General features: G+C 44.1%; 1 protein-coding gene across 3 annotated transcripts in view; it reads left to right on the top strand.

The window, feature by feature from the left end:
- Positions 1–24104, top strand: part of LOC126253067 (para-nitrobenzyl esterase-like) — a 186356-nt gene that overhangs the window by 147103 nt on the left and 15149 nt on the right. For 2 of the 3 annotated variants that reach the window (XM_049954155.1, XM_049954157.1), the window contains exons 6-8: positions 13467–13495; positions 13722–13843; positions 13943–14124. The exons of the other annotated variant lie outside the window; for it this stretch is intronic. In XM_049954155.1, the coding sequence (XP_049810112.1) occupies positions 13467–13495; positions 13722–13843; positions 13943–14124 (333 nt within the window). The remainder of the gene's footprint in view (positions 1–13466; positions 13496–13721; positions 13844–13942; positions 14125–24104) is intronic. 3 annotated transcript variants of the gene reach the window in all.

The following is a 24104-nucleotide window of genomic DNA, read 5'->3' on the forward strand; positions in this document are numbered from 1 at the left end:
GATCTCCGGATCTGTCCCCCATTGAGCATGTTTGGGACTGGATGAAGCGTCGTCTCACGCGGTCTGCACGTCCAGCACGAACGCTGGTCCAACTGAGGCGCCAGGTGGAAATGGCATGGCAAGCCGTTCCACAGGACTACATCCAGCATCTCTACGATCGTCTCCATGGGAGAATAGCAGCCTGCATTGCTGCGAAAGGTGGATATACACTGTACTAGTGCCGACATTGTACATGCTCTGTTGCCTGTGTCTATGTGCCTGTGGTTCTGTCAGTGTGATCATGTGATGTATCTGACCCCAGGAATGTGTCAATAAAGTTTCCCCTTCCTGGGACAATGAATTCACGGTGTTCTTATTTCAATTTCCAGGAGTGTATATACAGTCACCGGTTCTAAAATATCCGCATTGGATAAGATTAATAATCCTTTTTTCCGTTATTGTTATTTCATACCCCTCGCTCTATATGGGCGTGGTGTGCGCTGCCAGCGGTAAAATATCTCGCTCTTCAGCCTAGAGCGTTTGCAAAAATTGATAAAGAAATGACGAAATGTGTGTATGGATGAAAAAATTACAAGATTTTTACATGCAATGTAGAGGTGATTACAAATATAAAGAGTGGTTTTCATGACTTAAATTTTTAAAAGGAAAATAAAAAATCTGACAGGTGGACATACAAAATAGAAAAACCGACAAATTATGATTTAGAAATTAAAATGCGTGACAAATTCCGTAAAAATGAAGCACTAAACTGTCACTAAAGAGCTGAAAGGCCTACGCTAGGGGAAGAATTCGGGGGGAGATTAAACACTTGAATGATGGTGCGTATAAGTTCAGAAGCCTCTGGATGGTATCCGTTGACAGGCAGTAAGATGGATACGGAGAGAGACGAAAGGAAGAATGAGTCGTGGGTGGGCGAGGCCCTGGAGTCAGAACAGGAAAGGAGGTAGTGAAATGAAGAAGGAAACAGGGGGGAAACCCTGACATGAATGGAGATAGGGGGAATGCTATAGCTGAAAAGACGGATAAATATCGAAGCGGACTTCATTATCCTGGAAAGGGAGTCGGTTGAAGTTGCGTTCGGACAGGGTATGGAGAGTGCATAGGTGTAGGGACTGTGGGACGTGTTTGTAAGGTCGCGACAGCATGCCAGGTTGTTGATATGAGTGGAGAAAGTGCGTTTATTACAATCTAGTTTGCCGGTACTGTCAGAGGTGCAGAGGTGTTCGATGTGGGGAAGGAAGAGAGGATAGAGGATCCATGTGGAGGAAGGTACACATGTCGTCACAGCTTAGTCTTTTCAGTATAGGACTACAATAACATCAAATATGCTCGAAGCTGTGTACGTAGTGAAATGATGTAAATTACGTAAATTGTCACCAGTGTCTAGATCCTTTACACAAATCGCTATAAAGCGATGTTCTAACACACTGTTCACATATTAACTGAGGCCGCTGGGGCGAAAATACATATTTTATGTGCACTTGTCAGAGATAGTGCAGTCCAGCGATAACAATTATAAGTTTCATGTCATGACACCATTTTACATCTCGTGACAGCTATGTGATAGTATAGCCTTAAGAGGCAAGGAAACAGAATTGAAAGATTTATTTATAACAGAATGATGTGAAAATACGTATGTTATCTGTCCCAAGGGCCTTACATTGTTTTGGGTGCTCATGTAGAACATGGCAACAGTAATCTTACATATGTTTGTTTGCATCTACAATGAAACATTAAAAAAAAATTACTGAGAGCACAATTTGCTTGTCCGGAAACGATACATAACATAGATAACGAGTTAGAATGCCAGTGTAGAACACCATAGAGAGGCAGAATAGTCGTGAACGCAAGACAAGATAACGAATGACAATATTTGCGTGGGAAACACTAGCAAAACTTTTCGCTGTCTTTTAAGAAAATAATATTCTGTACACAACTGTCCATGTTTTTTTCTACTTCCAGGTTATTACATAGTCTTACTGTTATTGATAATGGATAGAACTTACGGAATGCAAAATAAATCTAACTTCTGGTAAAAACTTGTGCTCATACGTTCTTGTCGTTGATGTGTCTGTTGAAATCTTCCAAACGGTACACTTTTTAAGTCTATTCTGATATTTTGCAGATATATTTCTTAAATTCCAATAATTGTATCTCTTCTACTATTTTTGTAACTTACTGCATGTACTTCTATAAAACGATTTGAAGTGTTACCAAATCGGGAATGGTTGATTGAATTTTACTTCTGTCCTACATGCTTGTTCATTTATTGTGCTCTGTTGTGTATTAATGGAAAAGGAGAGACATGGACTGTGTCGTTATAGGAATTTTCGGTGTCCTGACGATCTGCTGATATTCAGTCGTTCTTTTAGTATTAGAATGTCGATTGTTTAAAATGTTGTTTCTTCTGAAATGTCAGTTGGTTGCTAGATCTTTTCTCAGTCTGACCAGATGGAGTGGCGAAGATCGTTTTTTGGCTGACCCTTTTGCTATGCAAAGGAAATGTCTCGATTTCCAATTACGTTTCTGACGGTATCTATTTTGAGAACATTCACGCTTGTTTTTATGTTTGATACAATGTAGGAACGGTTGTGAAGGTGGTTTGGGTGGGCAGTGTTGTGTTGTATATCAAGGTTTGTTATTTTTATTATGATTCTTGTTTGTTTGGTTAAATGTTTGTCTTTGGTCACTCATAGTAATTACGAAATTTTGTTTTCTGAAACTGCGATTATTTGTTGTTGTGAGAAGTGATTTTTTTTCTTTCACTTCACATATTATTGCTGCGTCATTAGAGAATAAGTCAACCTCTGACCTTTACTACTCTTATCTACTTTCACCATGGGCATTTACAGTTAATGGAATTTTGCGACCCCGTATACATCATCTCTTGTATTGTTGGTCTCTGGCTCTGAGACTAAAGCGCCTTTCCTGCTTGCTTGCTGTTGATGTAGTGTAAAGAAAAGTTGATTTTTATGTCTTGGAAATGTTTTTTTGTCAACGTGTTCTTTCTCTGTTGTAAGTAGTGTTAATGGCTACAGCTCTGATCTCTTTTTGTTTCTAGTTCCAGTTTATGTTTCAGACTGATATTACGATGCCCATATGTGTATCGACAGGTCGTTGTTATTTAGGATTGTGTTAGTGATTTTTTGAGGTTCTAAATACTTTTTCTTTCAATAGGAATAGTAACTATTTCAAGAGGTAGTTGGTTGTGTCAGTTGGTTGTAACAGACACACAAGGTGGGATTCATGAGGGTACTTGTTGCCCAGTGTATATTTTACTGTATAGAAGCTGTTTGTGCCTTTGGAAGCATGCTGTATGAATGGCAACGGTTAATAGCAAGGTGTGTATTTTGAGAATAGACATATCAGTCCGATACCGGTAAACACTAGAGCTGAATTTTATGTCAGTGCAAGTGAGACGGCCGAAATAAAAAAATTGTCCAGTTTCCCCAGATAATATTATGGACGAAATCATATAAAAAATGCGCATAAGACGTTGTCATTTTTTATTGGTTAAGAGACACAGCTGTTAGAATATAACCCAAACAAATATACACAGGTGGTCTTAAGCAAAGGCAGGTGATCAAGTTCGACATTGATTTTTACAAACACTGCCACCTGCGACTGCAGCGATCTTCTGATTTCTTTTGACAATATCACTTGTCTTTCTTCTGCGGTTATCTTGACGTTCTTGTATGAGAGCAGCAACATTCATAATATGAATGATCAGTTCTTCTCGTGTGATTACTCTTTTCTCTGCTGACCTCGCCTTTAACCCATCCCTACAGATAAAAAATCTAAAGAGGTAAGGCCAGGAAACGTCATCATTACTGCTGATCCATCTTCCGGGGAATGTCAGATGATCTGACACCTGACGACTAGAATGTGCAAAGGGGCCCCGTCATGCTGCAATAACATAACCATCGCTGTAGCCCAAGGAACGTCTTCCAATAGAGCTGAAAGCACGTTTTCAAAAAAGCCTTGATAGCGCCGCCTTCTAATTCACAGTGATAACGCAACAGCCCAATCAACTAATTGTCCATCACACCATTCCACATATTTACAGAGGAGTGTTCCTGTAAATTTCTCTCCTCAAAGACATTTGAGTTTTATCAGATTACCATTCTGTGTTATTGACACCTTCATGAGGAAAGTACCTTCACCAGTGAAGAGTATCAGTAGGACTACTCAGCGACTTGCAATTAGGCAACCATAAACTACAAACTGTCTGTCTTCGACTCCTTCTGCTGTGAGCGATTCCATGCGGACGTAATTACGCCATGTTCTTGTATGCCTAACGTCGATACGTGCAGAAATTCTATGTGCTCTTGTTGCAGGACTATGTTCTACCAAAGAAGTAGTGTATCCTACTTCTTCTACACCCAGTTCATTCGTTCGTTTAGATGAGGCATTTCTGCTGGGCACTGCCCCACTCTCTCGCAGTTTCCATTAGTGAAAACACAGAGTAAACACTCTTGAACCTGTCACTCCGTGGTTAGGATATCGTCTACCATATTCTCTACAAGTAACATTGGCAGCATTTCCACACACAAACACCATGTCAGCATCCTTGTCGTTGTTGTTGTGGTCTTCAGTCCTGAGACTGGTTTGATACAGCTCTCTGTGCTACTCTATCCGGTGCGAGCTTCTTCATCTCCCAGTACCTACTGCAACCTACATCCTTCTGAATCTGCTTAGTGTATTCATCTCTTGGTCTCCCTCTACGATTTTTACCCTCCACGCTGCCCTCCAGTACTAAATTGGTGATCCATGGATGCCTCAGAACATGTCCTACCAACCAATCCCTTCTTCTAGTCAAGTTGTGCCACAAACTTCTCTTCTCCCCAATCCTATTCATTACCTCCTCATTAGTTATGTGATCTACCAATATAATCTTCAGCATTCCTCTGTAGCACCACATTTTTAAAGCTTCTATTCTCTTCTTGTCCAAACTATTTATCGTCCATGTTTCACTTCCATACATGGCTACACTCCATACAAATACTTTCAGAAACAACTTCCTGACACTTAAATCTATACTCGATGTTAACAAATTTCTCTTCTTCAGAAACGTTTTCCTTGCCATTGCCAGTCTACATTTTATATTCTCTCTACTTCGACTATCATCAGTTATTTTGCTCCCCAAATAGCAAAACTCCTTTACTACTTTAATGTCTCACTTCCTAATCTAATTCCCTCACCATCACCCGACTTAACTCGACTAAATTCCATTATCCTTCTTTTGCTTTTGTTGATGTTCATCTTATATCCTCCTTTCAAGACACTGTCCATTCTGTTCAACTGCTCTTCCAAGTCCTTTGCTGTCCCTGACAGAATTACAATGTCATCGGCGAACCTCAACATTTTTATTTCTTCTCCATGGATTTTAATACCTACTCCGAATTTTTCTTTTGTTTTCTTTACTGATTGCTCAATATACAGATTGAATAACATCGGGGAAAGGCTACAACCCTGCCTCACTCCCATCCCAACCACTGCTTCCCTTTCATGTCCCTCAACTCTTATAACTGCCATCTGGTTTCTGTACAAATTGTAAATAGCCTTTCGCTCCCTGTGTTTTACCCCTGCCACCTTTAGAATTTGAAAGAGAGCATTCTAGCCAACAGAAATATGGAAACATCGAAAACACGATACATCACCATGACTAACATTGTTTAGGCAACCGATAGCCATTCAAAACAGCTTCCAGACGTCTCGGAATGGGTAATGTATTTACGTCTGTATGCTTCTCAAGGTAATCCTGTACCATTTTCCTGGAAAATAGTCGCAAATTCAGGTAACGAAGATGGAGGTGGATAGCGACCACGCATTCTTTTCTTCAAGGCAGATCACAAAGGATCAGTAGTACTAAGATGTGGTGACTGAGGTGGCCAGCGAGGTGAGACAACTGATCCTCGTGCTCACAAAACCAGACCTTCAAGATGCGAGCTGTGTGAACACAGGCCCTCTTGTTTTGGTATACATCGGCATACGAGAACAAACAATGTGCAATGGGATGAACCTGATCAGCATAAACGGTGAATTAAATTTAGACAGTAATCCAACCTTGCAGAATAGCAATGGGGCCCAAGAAATACCACGATATGACTGCCCAAATCATCACCGAACCCCAGCCTTTTTTCGCCCTTGGAACGTAAGCTCGGCCGCAAATTGGGAACAGTATGAAAGAAGACTCATCCTACCAAATGACCTTCCTCCATTGCTCCATAATCCAGTTTTTATGCCTTCAGCACTACGTTTTCCGGTTAAATGCAACTGAATCGCTGGTGTGGGTTTTGGAATTACCAGCTTACCTCGCAGTTCCTTGCTGATGGAATGCCCTTCGTTCTGTTTTGGTGTTGGTAAGGGTCGCTTGTACGGCATTCAGTCGCCCAGTGACTTTTGCAACTATCATCCCCTGTTTTTCACCAGAATCGTCTAACATGACTGTCTGTCACGATCACTCAACACACACTATCATCAGCGATTTGACATAGCGGATGACTTTTTTGCTATCTCCCTGTACACGGCAAAAATTTTCGATATCGTGCCTCCTGAAACACCAAACTCTTCGGATACCTTGGCTACGGAAGCACCGACCATACGAGCATCAACGGTTTGCCCACACTCTAATTCACTTAGATCCTACATAATGTGCTCACATCTGCACAGAACACTGTTCTGGCCAAGACTGCAGCCGCTGGTGAAGTATCAGTGAAGCAGTAGTGCAGTAGCGAGTCGCATATTTAGCTTTTATATTTGTTTTTTATTTTGATTCTTAATTTCTTTCCGAGTGTTTGTGTGCTTGCATATTTAATTACATAAAATCGTATTCTCGTATCTGACAGGAGTAATACTGCTTATTGATAGCTGTAGAGTATAAATTCGCCGAGTCGTTAGATATTAGCAGTAGGATGGATAGGATGTGCGCGTGCTGTGTGCGGGCGCAGGAGGAGCTGGCCGCGGTTCACGAGCAGCTGTGCGTGCTGTTGGCCACGGTCAGCCGCCTCCAGCCTGCGACCTCGAGGTGCAGCGACGGTGGAGGGCTGGCGCGTCGCTTGAGACACCCCAGGTGTCGCTTGCTGCGTCCGCTGACTCAGCCGCCGAGGCACCTTCTAGTGTAGCCGGCGCGTTTGGGCCGCCCTCACTTCAGGGTGAGTGGCGGACTGCAACGCGTTCGCGTCGCTCGAGGCGGAGGGTCAATGTGGAGGCTGGCCTCCTGGCCTCGCCCGTTCATTCTGTCAGTGGGCAGGTGGGCGCTCCTTAAGCAGGGCCCGAGCAGGCACACGGGGGCATTAGCAAGGCCCGCGCGGGCACACGGGGGCAAAGGCTTGCTGATTATTGGGAGCTCCAATGTTAGGCGGGTTATGGAGCCTCTTAGGGAAACAGCGTACAGGGCCGGAAAGAAATCCAACGTGCACTCGGTTTGTCTGCCGGGGGGGCCTCATCCAAGATGTGCAGGCTGCCTTGCCTGCGGCTATCGAGTGTACAGGGTGCAGTCGTCTGCAAGTAGTTGCCGACGTCGGCACCAATGACGCCTGTCGCTTGGGTTCTGAGGCGATCCTCAGTTCGTACAGGCGGCTGGCTGATTTGGTGAAGACCGCTGGCCTCGCACGCGGGGTGCAATCACAGCTATTTGCAGCATCGTTCCCAGAGTGGATCGAGAGCCTTTGGTTTGGAGCCGAGGGTCTCAACCAGAGGCTTCGTCTGTGAGGGTGTCGGCTGCAGATTTCTAGACTTGCGCTATTGGGTGGGGAATTGTAGGACGCCCCTAGATAGGTCAGGGGTGCTCTACACAAAGGAAGTGGCTACTCGGGTAGCAGAGTACTTGTGGCGTGCATATGGGTTTTTTTAGGCTAGACAGTAGTGCGAGGTGTCCTGATGAAGACTCACCAGTCGATGTGCAGCCAGGGAAATCAGGACTCGCTCAGTGTAAAGACACTTAATCTATCAAGATATTAGCAGTAAATTTTAAGTGTGTTCGGAATAAAGTTCCTGAATTTACCGTCCTCCAGGAAGCTTGTAGCGCGCAAGTTATTCTCGGGACTGAGACCTGGCTGTACCCTGAGATAGGAAGTTCTGAAATATTTAGTGAGGGTTAAAACGTGTATCGGAAAGACAGATTAGACACCGTAGGAGGTGGTGTCCTCATTGCAGTTGACAAAAATATTGCGTCTACGGAGGTCGAAGTAGAGTGTGATTGTGAATTTATCTGGACAAGTTTAACAGGGCTAGGGGAAATAAAGTTAATTGTGGGGTGTTATTACCGGCCACCAGGTTCCACCGTGACAGTTCTAGAATCATTCAAAGGGAGTATACATTCTGTATCTCAGAAGTACCCGAATCATGCTATATTAGTCGGAGGCGACTTCAACCTACCTGTTATAGACTGAGATGTCTATGGATTCATTACAGATGATACAGACAAGCTGTCTTGTGAATTACTTTTGAACACATTATCCGAAAACTGTCTTGAGCAGCTAAATCGACAGCCAACGCATAATAGAAGTATTTTAGATCTGGTAGCCACGAACAGACCAGACCTCATCGACGGTGTCAGAGTTGAGACAGGGATTAGTGATCATGATGTTTCCATAAAGACTATAGTTACGAAAGTTAAAAAGTCGGTCAAGAAGGCTAGGAGAGTATTCTTACTAGAAAGAGCAGATAAGCAGTTGTTAGCATCCCACGTAGTAAATGAATCGACTTGATTTAATTCCGGTACGATGGACGTGGAAGAATTATAGGCAAATTTTAAACACATTGTAAATCACGCATTGTACAAGTATGTGCCAAAAAAGTGGGTTACAGACGGAAAAGACCCACCGTGGTTTAACAGCACAATTCGGAGAATGCTCAGGAAGCAAAGGCAGTTGCACTCGCGGTACAAGAAAGTTCGGTAGAATAGGGACAGGCAAAAGTTAGTAGAGATCCGTGCTGCTGTAAAAAGAGCGATGTGCGAAGCATTCAACCACTACCACCGCCATACATTAGCAAAAGATCTAGCTGAAAACCCAAGGAAATTCTGGTCTTTACGTAAAATCGGTAAGCGGGTCGAAGGCTTCCATCCAGTCACTCACTGATCAGTCTGGCCTGGCAATGGAAGACAGCAAAACGAAAGCTGAAATTTTAAAATTAGCATTTGAGAAATCTTTCACGCACGAGGATCGTACAAACATACCGCCGTTTGAGTCTTGTACAGATTCCCGTATGGAGGACATAGTGATAGACAACCCTGGGGTTGTGAAGCAGCTGAATGGGTTGAAGATAAATAAATCGCCGGGTCCTGATGGGATTCCAATTCGGTTTTACAGAGAGTACTCTACTGCATTGGCTCCTTACTTAGCTTGCATTTATCTCGAATCTCTTGCCCAACGTAAAGTCCCGAGCGACTGGAAAAAAGGGCAGGTGACGACTGTATATAAGAAGGGTAGAAGGACGGATCCTCGAAATTACAGACCAACATCCTTAACATCGGTTTGTTGCAGGATTCTCGAACATATTCTGAGTTCGAATATAATGATTTCCTTGAGAGAGAGAAGTTGCTGTCCATGCATCAGCACGGCTTTAGAAAGCATCGCTCCTGCGAAACCCAACTCGCCCTTTTTTCACATGATATCTTGCGAACCATGGATGAAGGGTATCATACGGATGCCAGATCCCTTGACTTCTGGTAAGCGTTTGACTCGGTGCCCCACTGCAGACTCCTAAGGTACGAGCATATGGGATTGGTTCCCAAGTATGTGAGTGGCTCGAAGACTTCTTAAGTGATAGAAACCAGTATGTTGTCCTCGATGGTGAGTGTTCATCGGAGGTTATGGTATCATCTGGAGTGCCCCAGGGAAGTGTGCTAGGTCCGCTGTTGTTTTCTATCTATACTCCTGGAAATTGAAATAAGAACACCGTGAATTCATTGTCCCAGGAAGGGGAAACTTTATTGACACATTCCTGGGGTCAGATACATCACATGATCACACTGACAGAACCACAGGCACATAGACACAGGCAACAGAGCATGCACAATGGCGGCACTAGTACAGTGTATATCCACCTTTCGCAGCAATGCAGGCTGCTATTCTCCCATGGAGACGATCGTAGAGATGCTGGATGTAGTCCTGTGGAACGGCTTGCCATGCCATTTCCACCTGGCGCCTCAGTTGGACCAGCGTTCGTGCTGGACGTGCAGACCGCGTGAGACGACGCTTCATCCAGTCCCAAACATGCTCAATGGGGGACAGATCCGGAGATCTTGCTGGCCAGGGTAGTTGACTTACACCTTCTAGAGCACGTTGGGTGGCACGGGATACATGCGGACGTGCATTGTCCTGTTGGAACAGCAAGTTCCCTTGCCGGTCTAGGAATGGTAGAACGATGGGTTCGATGACGGTTTGGATGTACCGTGCACTATTCAGTGTCCCCTCGACGATCACCAGTGGTGTACGGCCAGTGTAGGAGATCGCTCCCCACACCATGATGCCGGGTGTTGGCTCTGTGTGCCTCGGTCGTATGCAGTCCTGATTGTGGCGCTCACCTGCACGGCGCCAAACACGCATACGACCATCATTGGCACCAAGGCAGAAGCGACTCTCATCGCTGAAGACGACAAGTCTCCATTCGTCCCTCCATTCACGCCTGTCGCGACACCACTGGAGGCGGGCTGCACGATGTTGGGGCGTGAGCGGAAGACGGCCTAACGGTGTGCGGGACCGTAGCCCAGCTTCATGGAGACGGTTGCGAATGGTCCTCGCCGATACCCCAGGAGCAACAGTGTCCCTAATTTGCTGGGAAGTGGCGGTGCGGTCCCCTACGGCACTGCGTACGATCCTACGGTCTTGGCGTGCATCCGTGCGTCGCTGCGGTCCGGTCCCAGGTCGACGGGCACGTGCACCTTCCGCCGACCACTGGCGACAACATCGATGTACTGTGGAGACCTCACGCCCCACGTGTTGAGCAATTCGGCGGTACGTCCACCCGGCCTCCCGCATGCCCACTGTACGCCCTCGCTCAAAGTCCGTCAACTGCACATACGGTTCACGTCCACGCTGTCGCGGCATGCTACCAGTGTTAAAGACTGCGATGGAGCTCCGTATGCCACGGCAAACTGGCTGACACTGACGGCGGCGGTGCACAAATGCTGCGCAGCTAGCGCCATTCGACGGCCAACACCGCGGGTCCTGGTGTGTCCGCTGTGCCGTGCGTGTGATCATTGCTTGTACAGCCCTCTCGCAGTGTCCGGAGCAAGTATGGTGGGTCTGACACACCGGTGTCAATGTGTTCTTTTTTCCATTTCCAGGAGTGTACATAAATGATCTTTTGGATAGGGTGGATAGCAATGTGCGGCTGTTTGCTGATGATGCTGTGGTGTACGGGAAGGTGTCGTCGTTGAGTGACTGTAGGAGGATACAAGATGACTTGGACAGGATTTGTGATTGGTGTAAAGAATGGTAGCTAACTCTAAATATAGATAAATGTAAATTAATGCAGATGAATAGGAAAAAGAATTCTGTAATGTTTGAATACTCCATTAGTAGTGTAGCGCTTAACACAGTCACGTCGATTAAATATTTGGGCGTAACATTGCAGAGCGATATGAAGCGTGAGATGCATGTAACAGCAGTTGTGGGGAAGGCGGATAGTCGTCTTCGGTTCATTGGTAGAATTTTGGGAAGATGTGGTTTATCTGTAAAGGAGATCGCTCATAAAACTCTAATGCGACCTATTCTTGAGTGCTGCTCGAGCGTTTGGGATCCCTATCAGGTCGGATTGAGGGAGGACATAGAAGCAATTCAGAGGCGGGCTGCTAGATTTGTTACTGGTAGGTTTGATCATCACGCGAATGTTACGGAAATGCTTCAGGAGTTCAGGTGGGAGTCTCTAGAGTTAAGGAGGAGTTCCTTTCGTGAATCGCTAGTGAGGAAATTTAGAGAACCGGCATTTGAGGCTGACTGCAGTACAATTTTACTGCCTCCAACTTACATTTCGCGGAAAGACCCCAAAGATAAGAGAGATTAGGTCTCGTACAGAGGCATATAGGCAGTCATTTTTCCCTCGTTCTGTTTGGGAGTGGAACAAGGAGCGAAGATGCTAGTTGTGGTACGAGGTACCCTCCGCTACGCACCGTATGATGGATTGCGGAGTATGTATGTAGCTGTATATGTAGATGTAGATACTAGACAGGTGTTTTATGGTCAAATGCAATAACGTGTTCTGCAAGCTTAACTAATTTCTCTACTTTTAAACACGAGTTTCTCTCGGTACTGTGGTCCAGTCCCAGTACGTGTAAAGTTATGGTCTCTTCTGGCGTTTACTGTACGTTGGACTATATCCTTCTAGTTGGGGAGCGTGACATTGTACACCCGTTTTAAGCAATTAATTCTGTTTCGCGATACAAACTTCTCTGTCATTCAGCATCCACTGTCGTTTTCTCGTTCACTATCGTTTTCAGTTGTAATGCGGCCATAATTCGAAACTTTGTCACATTAAAATCATGGGTACCGTCCGTACTTGAATTAGAGACAAGTGCCATTTATGGCCAAGTGCTCTATAGAGCCGCTCTTACAGTTTTACTACCACAAGTACCTTGTGGGGCTAGCTCTACTCTTAGAAAGGTTACTGTGGAGAAACGGCTAACCACAGTCTGCGGTATTGTTTGCAGAATGAATTTTCACTCTTTAGCAGAGTGTTCACTGATTTGAAACTTTTGTGAACTGTCCAGGCCCGGTTCGAGTCCTGCTCCAGCACAGTTTTAATCTGGCAAATGGTTCAAATGGCTCTGAGCACTATGGGACTCAACTGCTGAGGTCATTAGTCCCCTAGAACTTAGAACTAGTTAAACCTAACTAACCTAAGGACATCACAAACATCCATGCCCGAGGCAGGATTCGAACCTGCGACCGTAGCGGTCTTGCGGTTCCAGACTGCAGCGCCTTTAACCGCACGGCCACTTCGGCCGGCTTTTAATCTGGCAGAAAACTTCAAATCAGCGTACACTCAGCTGTGGAGTAAACATTCATTCTAACCCTTACAAATTGTTCTCCAGTTTTTCTAAGTTTTTTCAAGTTATTTGTCTTTTAGTTTTATGTTTTACTTATAGAATTATGTTTGACATTACTTTGTTGACAAGCTGAATTGATTAACCAAGTGTTTACAGAGGTCCCTTCTTTCTTATATTGCACCACAATTTTATCTCAATATTACTAACGTTTCATTGTAAATTTAAGTTATTTTACCTGTGATACCATACTACAGAAGAGAAGTTCCTTATGTGGTAAGTTTTTTCGTTCCAGGAACTAAATAACCAATGTATATCACGTCGTTTGGTGGGTTAAGAATCAGAGATGCAAATCGGTTTATGACATAGATCCCTTCATAAAAATTCACAACATAATGATATCCTTAGTGCAATTTCAGTCACTTGAAGTTATGCTGAGAAAAAGAGTAACATAGATCTTTGGATTTATTTGCAGGAGAAGCTGTATATGTCAACCATCGTATGGACTCCAAATAGCCCGCTTCTCGTGGTCGTGCGGTAGCGTTCTCGCTTCCCACGCCCGGGTTCCCGGGTTCGATTCCCGGCGGAGTCAGGGATTTTCTCTGCCTCGTGATGGCTGGGTGTTGTGTGCTGTCCTTAGGTTAGTTAGGTTTAAGTAGTTCTAAGTTCTAGGGGACTGATGACCATAGATGTTAAGTCCCATAGTGCTCAGAGCCATTTGAACCATTTAGACTCCAAATATAGAACCACCAACAGAGAGCGCTTTCCTGACGGAATCTCTCATTTCAATTTTGAACGAAGGCCGTTTTGCGAAAGTGCCTCTCATGATCGGTGTCACTTCTGCTGAACTTGGTAAGTGTGAAATGATTATGCATTAGTACAAACGGAGCACATGCACAAAATTTACTTCCTGAAGTGAGCGCTTACTGGACTTTACTCTTCTGTCTTCAGGTTTCAGCATTCTCAGCCAGTCAGAGGTGATCACCAACCTGAACGAAAAATTTGAGCAAGTCGTGGGCCCCCGTCTTCACCTATCGACAACCGAAGAGCAGACAGAAGCTGCCTCGAGAATTAGAAATTTTTATTTTGTCAACGAAACTATCTCTGCAGAAAATCCAGAGCCATTAGTGCAGGTGGGTCAATACTTAAGTGATCTTTTTCTACTGTGCGATAACTGTAACAAAACGATGACACGAAAATTAACGATCTGGTTGTAGAAAACCTGAGAGGTTGGTTGTCTTTTTAAATGCTACTATACGGGTACCCAGCTTTATAGGAATGATGTTCAGACCGTGTGCTGCGCCATTTGCGCTGTTAGTAGTGTTAGTGTCGTGACTCTCTGTCAGTCGCCGGTACGGGCACGGCGACGCAGGATTGAAATACAAGCATCAGCGTCCATTACAAGCGCAAACCTTTTAACATGAGTCTGAGCAAGGTCAACAGGGCTTTAATCGTAAAGCTGTTCGCAACAGCGCTGCTGGTCTTAGCGAGTATCAAGCACTAAGTTTGAGGCATTAAAGGAATGCAAAGGGGTGCTTTTTGCGCACCACAGCTGAAGAACATGATCCCAAAATTCGAATAACTGGCTACCTGGGAATTGTTCATGAGAGACGCCGACGGACAATTACGCCACAAATTGATGAAAAAGTTACTGCTGCCAGGGCTGGGAATGGTAAACGCAATGTGCGATCTTCAAGCAGCTGAACTTTCCACGCTCCACCATTCCCGGGCAGCAGTAGAGCAAAGTGTAGTGCGGTTCCAGGTTGTAGTTGATGCAGATGGTCGTCACACTGAGCAGCGTGTGTAGCCTTAAACGAAAACGCGGTGAAACGCACCCAGTAAGAATGAATAAAAGGGTGAGCGGATGTGGAGGGTCGCGGAGGAAGGGGGGGGGGGGGGGTGCAGAAGTTGTGTGGTACTTAATCTTGTGGCTGTTATACTTGGAAACAGTGGTCACAGAGTTGGAAGCACTGAGCTCTACAGGAGCAATACAATAAAAGACGTAGATTATTAAAACATTTGTTTCTTAAATAAGACAAGGCACCAAGATGGTTAATTGCAGTGAACGGCACAAACAGAGCTCTTGCTTTAGGAAGGACAGTTTCAATTAAATGGGTTTCACGAGTACCTTTCACTCCAATAAGTTCTAGACAATTTTACTTTTCGAAAATTTGAAGACGTCTAATTCCAAAGAGTCGTGTCAGTGTTAACTGCATGTACCCTTGTTAATTATTTTGTTACAATTCGGGATCACAACGTTCATGACTGACCAGTGATACAGTTAATTAATTGATAGAAAACCACATAGCCTTGAGTACGCAACTGTGACTCTCAATAAAACAGTTAGGTTAAATACTTAAAGCAAGTAACACAGCCTCAAGCAAGCTTCCATTATTAACTAACAGCTAATAGGCAAATATATTTAGACCGACGGTAGTCGTAACTTACCAAGTAAAGAACAATTAGTTTAAAAACTTAAAAGCAAAATAACACATCATTAACAAAGTGACCATTACTGCCCAGCAGCAAATTTACTTACTATACGAGACGTGATTTACTAAAAGAACCCCAAAGAACAACTGGCGATATGAGTATATGAATAAGCACATATTTCATAAGCACAGACGGCCGTAACTGACGAGTAAAAGAAACAATTCGATTAAATATTTAAAACAAATAGCACTGCATCAAAGAAGAACCGATTATTGCCCAGCAGCTAGCTTACTGACGCAATAACAGGTGTTATACGGAGGGAACGCCCAAGAACAACTGATAGTAAGAGTTATGAATAATCAAATACTGTTCAGACACCAGCGGGACTAACTGACCAGTACAAGAACAATAAAATCCAATCTTACAAGAAATGTAACCTAGTATGAGCCAAGCGGTATACATACGTGGCACGCCAAACTTTCAGTAAGCTTACAAACAGTGAAAGCCGATATTTTAGGCCCCATTTTCCAGTTGAAGATGGCTCCCCATACTGTAAGTAATTCACAGAGAGCACAGAAAAAAAGATTCTGCGTAATTTACATTGCTCATCTGCCACAAGCCAACCTTAACGAACGCCACTGTGTACACAACTGCGTGTAACATAGACACTCCGAGTCACATCAGTATCTTCCAAAATTTCGATACTAACTTACGCATGGGAAAACAGAGCACACGCTCGTCTTCGAGCTTCCCTTCCCTTCACAACCCAAAGCAGATGTAAGTCTTAAACACGGAGCAAGGTTGCGACGATCTGGGAGACAGTCAAAGAACTTCTTTGTAAAGTTCGGGAATGCTCACCCTAGTTCCACAGGCAAGGAGTATTCCAAACTAGAGATCAGACCTTATCACACCGCGGTGCGACAACCACGATCCCCGCGCCGACAGACTTCCTCGGTGTGCAGCATACGTCTTCCGCTGACAGCGGCCACCCGTCTCTCCTCGCGCTGTCCTCCTTCGACCGTGTACACAACACCAATTTCCGAAGCTAGCCACCCGCAACGTGCCCTCGGTTCACTACAGCCGCCTACCTCTGTCCATCACGTCTGACTTCAGACTTTATACTTACTGTTTGCGAGTCGTACCCTTTTGCCTGGAGCCACGTATCAATATATTTGCTTGTCTCAATCAACACCGGGCAGAATCGATGGGCACTTACGCAGTTAACAAGTGTTACCCTCTTCTGTGCAAACAGAAATGTTTCCATTCAACGAGTTATTCGTTATTTCTCTTCCGCTTGTTCTTATAAATGTTTCCACAAAGTTTCATTGTCCTACGATCACCCACTTATAATCACCCTGTAGAACGAAAATGATAATTGAGGTATACAAAGGCGTGAGGACGAATACCTTTGATGCAGGTTTTGTGGTCGCTAAAGGACTGAAACACGCTACAATGTGCTTCGAACCAATCAACGGATGGATGTCCATATTAAGGGGAAAATTTTTCAGCATAACAATTATAGACGTACCAGCACCCACAGAGGAGGCAAATGAACAACAGAGGGATGAGCTTTATAGCAAGGTAGAGCAGTTGTATGATCAGGCTCCCAAACATGGTGTTAAGATCTTAATAGGAGACTTGAATGCAAAAATAGGAAAAGAAGAGGCATTTCAGCTAACTATAGGAAGACATAACTTCCATGAAATATTGGTATTTCAATGACAATGGAATTAGGGTTATAGATTTTGCTGTAAGTAAGACATGACTGTCAGAATTACATGTTTTCCACGCAAAAAGATACACAAAGAAACATGGATGTCACCAGATGGACAAACTATATTGATTGACCGGAGGCACGGATCAGACGTAATGGATGTTAGGAGCCAACGTGGACTGCAGTTCAGACTATCACAGAGTGAGAATTAAGTGCGGGCAAAGGATATCACTATTCGTAACATAAAGGTCACAAATAGAAGAGTCTTGACATTAAGAAATTAAAGTCAGAAGAAATACGGAGAGCATATCAGACGAAAATAGAAGAGGAGATTAAGAACGATACCAACACATCAAATGAACATAAAGAAATAATGAGGAAAAAATGTAAGACTGCAATCCTCGAGGCAGCTGGCGAGGTTTTGGGACATGTACGGGCTCAATGGAAGGCAGGTTGGTTTGATGAAGAATTTATGAGAAGAATTGAGGAGCGTAACATAACACGAATGAAATTATTTCAAAGAAGAACTAGAGAAAATCTGAATGACTAGAATAAGAAGTTCCTTGTAGCTAAGAGGGTTTGCAGAAAGAAGAAAAGAGCACTAGTAAAGAAAAAAATGGCAGAAATTGAATAGCTAGTAGAAGAGAAAAGTACCAAAAGATTAAAGATGGAAAGGCTGGGTTTCAGGCCAGAACAAATATATGTAGAAATAAAGAAGGGGATTTGATAGGGGGGAGTAATAAAATACTCGACGGATGGGCAAAATACTTCGAAGAGTTACTGAACCCAGAAGTAGAAAGATTAGGAGAACTGTTGGAAATAACTTATTATGGACCAAACACCAGAACCCACAATGGAGGAAGTGATATAAGCCATTAAGGCTTTAGAAAATAATAGGGCACCTGGAGAAGATCAGATCCAGGCTGAACTTCTCAAATATGGTGGAAAGCAATACATAAAGTAATACTGAACATATGGCAGGAGGAGAGCATGCCAATGGAGTGTAAAACGACTATTATGTGACCCATATACAAAAAAAGGAGATAAATTAAACTGCCAGAATTACCGAGGAATATCCCTGCTAAGTACTACATACGCTAACTAGGAGGCTTACTCCCTATATGGAAGAGAGAATTGGAGACTATCAGAGTGGCTTTAGAAGAAATAGATCGACAACTGACCAAATATTCACATTACCCATACGACTTGAAAAATAAACATACATCAGCTTTATAACGATTTTAAACAAGCCTATGGTAGCATCTCAAGAGTGACATTGCGGAATGTGATGGAAGAGGCAAAGTTCGTTAAACTTTCTATGATGACCCTCAGAAAAACCAACTTTAAAGTAAAAATACAGGGCGAATTCCCCAGAGAACAGGGAGTGAAGAAGGGACTGAGACAAGGTGACAATATCTCCTCACTGCTATTCAACCTCTGCCTGGAAAAAGTCATGATAGAGATAAATAGAGGAACCATTTGTAATCGTTCACAGCTGTACCTAAAATACGTAGATGATCTCGCATTACTTGGGCGAAACACCATTGTGCTGGCTGATGCCTATCAACAACTGGAGAGAGGTGCAAGGGAACTTGGCCTGTTAGTCAATGTCGAAAAGACCAAATATATGGCAAAGACCAACCAGCGAAACCTACCAAATCTCAGGATAGCCTACAATAAGTTTGAAAGGGTGAGAGACTTCAAGTACATCGGATCGATTATCACAGAAACAAATTACGTCAGCAGCGAGGTGAAAGGTAGAATAGCAGCAGGCAACAGATGCTACTTTGCCATACTACCCATGCTTAGGAGCTCACTTCAATCACGAAAATATAAAATCCTCATTTACAAAACGATTGTAGGGCCAGTTGTTATGTGTGGTGCCGAGACATGGACCATGACTGCAAATGAGGAATGGATCCTTAGCATTTTGGAGAGAAAGTTTCTGCGTAAAATATGCGGCCCAATATACGATCAAGAAGGTTCACGCATCCGTACGAATGCAGAATTAGAACAACTCTTTGATAAACCTGAAATTGTCACTATCATTAAAATAAGAAGACTGCGATGGGCAGAACACGTGGTCAGCATGGAGGAAGATAGAACATGTAAGAAGATTTTTGATGGCAAGGCTCGAGGCAGACGGCGGAAGGGACGTCCCAGAAAAAAATGGGTGGACGGAATTGAAGAAGGCATGAAAAAGGTTGGGTGCCAGAGAATGGAAAGTCATGGACAGGATAGAATAGCAGGATATTGTGATGCAGGCCAAGGCCTTCCAAGGGCTGTAAATCCTAGTAGTACTAAGTGGTAGTAGTAGCAGTAGTGAAGGGTAGTCACGTGGTTTTAATTTTCATTTACACTGTTTCAGCACGATAGGATCATGAAACATGTCGATGTTGTTTGTTCTCCTCCACATTCGCACTCTTCAGTACGACATATTCCCCAGATTTTTTCAGTTTCGGCACTTCGTTGACAGGGAACCAGCAAATTCGTTTTCAAATCTGGTATACTGAGTTCGATTTTGAGCCGGTAAGAGGCACATGTGGATTGTGGAATTCTTTCTGCAGATATTTATAAAGCATGTGTTGCCACTTTGATGTTTATTATAAAAATCAGGCACAGCCAGTGCAACTTCGCTGGGTAAGGCCTGAAAATGAACCTGTAAGGTTTGAAACTAGTCGCCTAATGTAAATACTGCAACTGTTGGCAAAATGATCAATAAACACTTTAAGATACTTTCCAGCGATAGTTACCTCGGCGGAGACCTTATCTGCAGCAGTTTACGTCTTGGCTGTGTAGAAAACGTTCCACCTCGAAAATCACCACGCTGTTCTTCTCGAAATACGTGTCTCGCAGTGGCTCCTTGATCCGGCGAAAGAGGAAGACGTTACATGGTGCCGTACTAGTTGAATATGGGGTTTAACGCAAAATTTGATAGCCCAAAGCTGCTGTGTATGTGATCGTGGTCTGTGCAGAAAGAGGTGAAGCGTTATTGTGGAACGGAAGCAAATCTATATCAACGTCATGCGACGCTTCGTCATGTCAGTCTCCTGGAACCTATCAGGAGAAGTCAGTATTAAATTCCTGTGACGGTACGCCCCTTACGAGCGTAATCTGTCAGCGGCACACTGTGGCAACAAAAAAACTTCAGCATCGTCTGGCTCGATGACGGTTAGGTCTTCAGCTATCTCGGCGGTGCTGAACCCGCATTTTCCCACGGCTGCGACATTCCTCCTGTCACTTCGGTTCGCTGGTCTGTTTGAACCGGTGCAGCGGTCACAGAACCCATCAGACGGCGACCTGTGTCACGTGCAAAATGCCACGGAAGGTGCTGAAAACTGCCATTTTCCCCACTATCGCCTTGATTGTGTTGTCCCAGGCGTCAACCGCCAGAGCCCTCACTTCTCTAGCGATTTTCTCAAAGGGATGGATTACCACTTCGTCATTCAGTCTTGTTTGGTCACACCTCGTTTCCTTAATGCAGTCATCATTAATTCATTCATTCACCTGTGAGGTTTGAAACAGAACTCTGTTACAACTTACATCCATTCAACGTTCAGTTATTGCAGCATTAAGGACTAATTTTCATCTAAAAACATACGTAAAGCTCAGACAGTATCAGAACAATCTGCACAGCTGTTGTTTACTTGAAGTCCACATCAGATTTTATATTTCTGATGGAAGCTCAGAATGCGTACACTGGCTTTTTGTCACATGATGTGCTGAGAAACATAATGTAAAATGTGATGTAATGTGAATGACTTTTTACCGGGTCAAGGTCTCTCAATTTTTTCACGCACCATTATAATATTACAGCTTGCTTGATGAGGAACCTAGGTAACTGTTGACTGCTCCTGACGTTTGAAGCTAAATTAATATCTACAGAGGATGATTGTCATATTTCTCAGCATTTCAGTGTTATTACAATGTACATTAACCAGAAGTCAGGAACTTTAGATATTAATTATAATCGTATGTTGACCTTCACACTACAACCTCTAAAGAGAGTTCACCACGAAGTATGCCACCTTAGATACAACAACCAGTTGTTCTGTATGTAACATTTACTTAGTACCCTGTGCCTAGTGCATGCTTTAAAATGTACTTAGGACGGATTCAGTCTTTCCTCAGAGCTTTATGTGCCCCATCCTTTTGTTCCATGGAAGCTCCAATCTCCTACTGCAAATGCACAGTTTGTAACTTTGTCATCAACTGCCTAGACTGGCACAAAAAATGTGCAACTATTATAATGCGATTTAAAAGAATTAATACCGGAAATACTAGTGAGATACGCATTCCCTAAATATCAAAATAATGTTAGCCTGAAAATAAAAAAGAATCAGCAGTGCTTGGAAGTTTCACGCAGTCAAAGATGGCACTGTTACAGCTGCATGGATGACAATTAAGCCAGTAGATGATGAATCCCATTGATCAATACTTAGAAGAAAAGCTAAAGCATCATAAATGTCATCAACGGCAATAAATTTCGGATCATCGAAGTTTCTGTGTTACAAACAGTAGTTACAACAACACGTATTCTTGGCAACTGGTCTCATCGCAGGCATCTAAGTCACCTTACCAATTGTGTATTATAATACTGCATTATTGCTGTACACTTCCAACAGCCCAACATCGACTTTTTCACTCTTATTCTCCTACAAATTCACAAAACGAATCACTGTACAGCACTCTACTTTGTACCTGGACTGTACCGCTTTTTATTGGGTCCTCTACGCTATGGTACGGCACAGTAACACGGAGATTTCAGAGTGTACCAAGTTTATAGACACGTACCTCCAAACAAGCACAAGCACTCCGTCTTCAGGCCACAAGTGGCCCATCTGGACCATTCGACCGCCGTGTCATCCTCAGGCGAGGATGCGGATAGGAGGGGCGTGTGGTCAGCACACCGCTCTCCCGGTCGTTATGATGGTTTTCTTTGACCGGAGCCGCTACTATTCGGTCGAGTAGCTCCTCAATTGGCATCACGAGGCTGAGTGCACCTAGAAAAATGGCAACAGCGCATGGCGGCTGGATGGTCACCCATCCAAGCGCCGGCCACGCCCGGCAGTGCTTAACTTCGGTGATCTCACGGGAACCGGTGCATCCACTGACGCAGGCCGTTACCACCTCCAAAAAAACTGAAAATTAATTATGTAACTTCCTTTTTTCTACGATATAGTAATTGTAACTTTACGATTATCCCTTATGTGAAGTACACTACTGGCCATTAAAATTGCTACAGCAAGAAGAAATGCAAATGATAGACGGGTATTTATCGGACAAATATATTATACTAGCACTGACATGGGATCACATTTTCACGCAGTTTGGGTGCATAGATCCTGAGAAATCAGTACCCAGAACAACCACCTCTGACCGTAATAACGGCCTTGATACGCCTGGGCATTGAGTCAAACACAGCTTGGATCGCGTGTACAGGTACAGCTGCTCATGCAGCTTCAACACGATACCACAGTTCATCAAGAGTAGTGACTGGCGTATTTTGACGAGCCAGTTGCTCAGCCACCATTGACCAGACGTTTTCAGTTGGTGAGAGATCTGGAGAATGTGCTGGCCAGGGCAGCAGTCGAACATTTTCTGTATCCAGAAAGGCCCGTACAGGACCTGCAACATGCGGTCGTGCATTATCCTGCTGAAATGTAGGGTTTCGTAGGGATCGAATGCGGGGTAGAGCCACGGGTCATAACACATCTGAAATGCAACGTCCACTGTTCAAAGTGCCGTCAATGCGAACAAGAGGTGACCGAGACGTGTAACCAATGGACCCCATACCATACGCCAATATGGCGATGACAAATACACGCTTCCAATGTGCGTTCACCACGATGTCGCCAAACGTGGATGCGACCATCATAATGCTGTAAACAGAACTTGGATTCATCCGAAAAAATGACGTTTTGGCATTCGTGCACCCAGGTTCGTCGTTGAGTACACCATCGCAGGCGCTCCTGTCTGTGATTCAGCGTCAAGGGTAACCGCAGCCATGGTCTCCGAACTAAAAGTCTATGCCGCTGCAAACGTCGTCGAACTGTTCGTGCAGATGGTTGTTGTTTTGCAAACGTCCCCATCTGTTGACTCAGGGATCGAGACGTGGCTGCACGACCCGTTACAGCCATGCGGATATGATGCCTGTCATCTCGACTGCTAGTGAGACGAGGCCGTTGGGATCCAGCACGACTTTACGTATTACCCTCCTGAACCCACCGATTCCATATTCTGCTAAGTCATTGGATCTCGACCACCGCGAGCAGCAATGTCGCGATACGATAAACCGCAATCGCGATAGGCTACAATCCGACCTTTATGAAAGTCGTAAACGTGATGGTACGCATTTCTCGTGCTTACAGGAGGCATCACAACAACGTTTCACCAGGCAACGCCGGTCAACTGCTGTTTGTGTATGAGAATTCGGTTGGAAACTTTCCTCATATCAGCGCGTTGTAGGTGTCGCCGTCGGCGCCAACCTTGTGTGAATGTTCTGAAAAGCTAATCATTTGCATATCACAGAATCGTCTTCCTGTCGGTTAAATTTCGCGTCTGTAGCACGTCATCTTCGTGGTGTAGCAATTTTAATGGCCAATAGTGTAATTACGAAGCGACTGAACATACTAAAAAGGTAACTCCATCATATATAGAAAATACGCCAGGAAGTAGCTTTATTTACATAAATTCAAATCGTTACCTCAGTGACAGCAGCCGCCCCAGCCAATAGTTTCATTAACGGAAAGTCCCAAAGTGACAGTGACGAGCTGCCGTGCAATATTGACCAAAAGAAAGTGACGAACAACGAATACGGTCACCTGGACGTTTGAGCAGTAGATAGCAAACAGTTTTACATATTGACAACAAGGGACAGAATGTCACTGTGGTGCGACTGTAAGTCCTACGACACAGAATATTAGCGTTCAATGTGACTATTAAGATACCTAGTAGGTTGCCATA

This window comes from Schistocerca nitens, chromosome 4 (genome assembly GCF_023898315.1).
Source record: "Schistocerca nitens isolate TAMUIC-IGC-003100 chromosome 4, iqSchNite1.1, whole genome shotgun sequence".
Classification (NCBI taxonomy): domain Eukaryota; kingdom Metazoa; phylum Arthropoda; class Insecta; order Orthoptera; family Acrididae; genus Schistocerca; species Schistocerca nitens.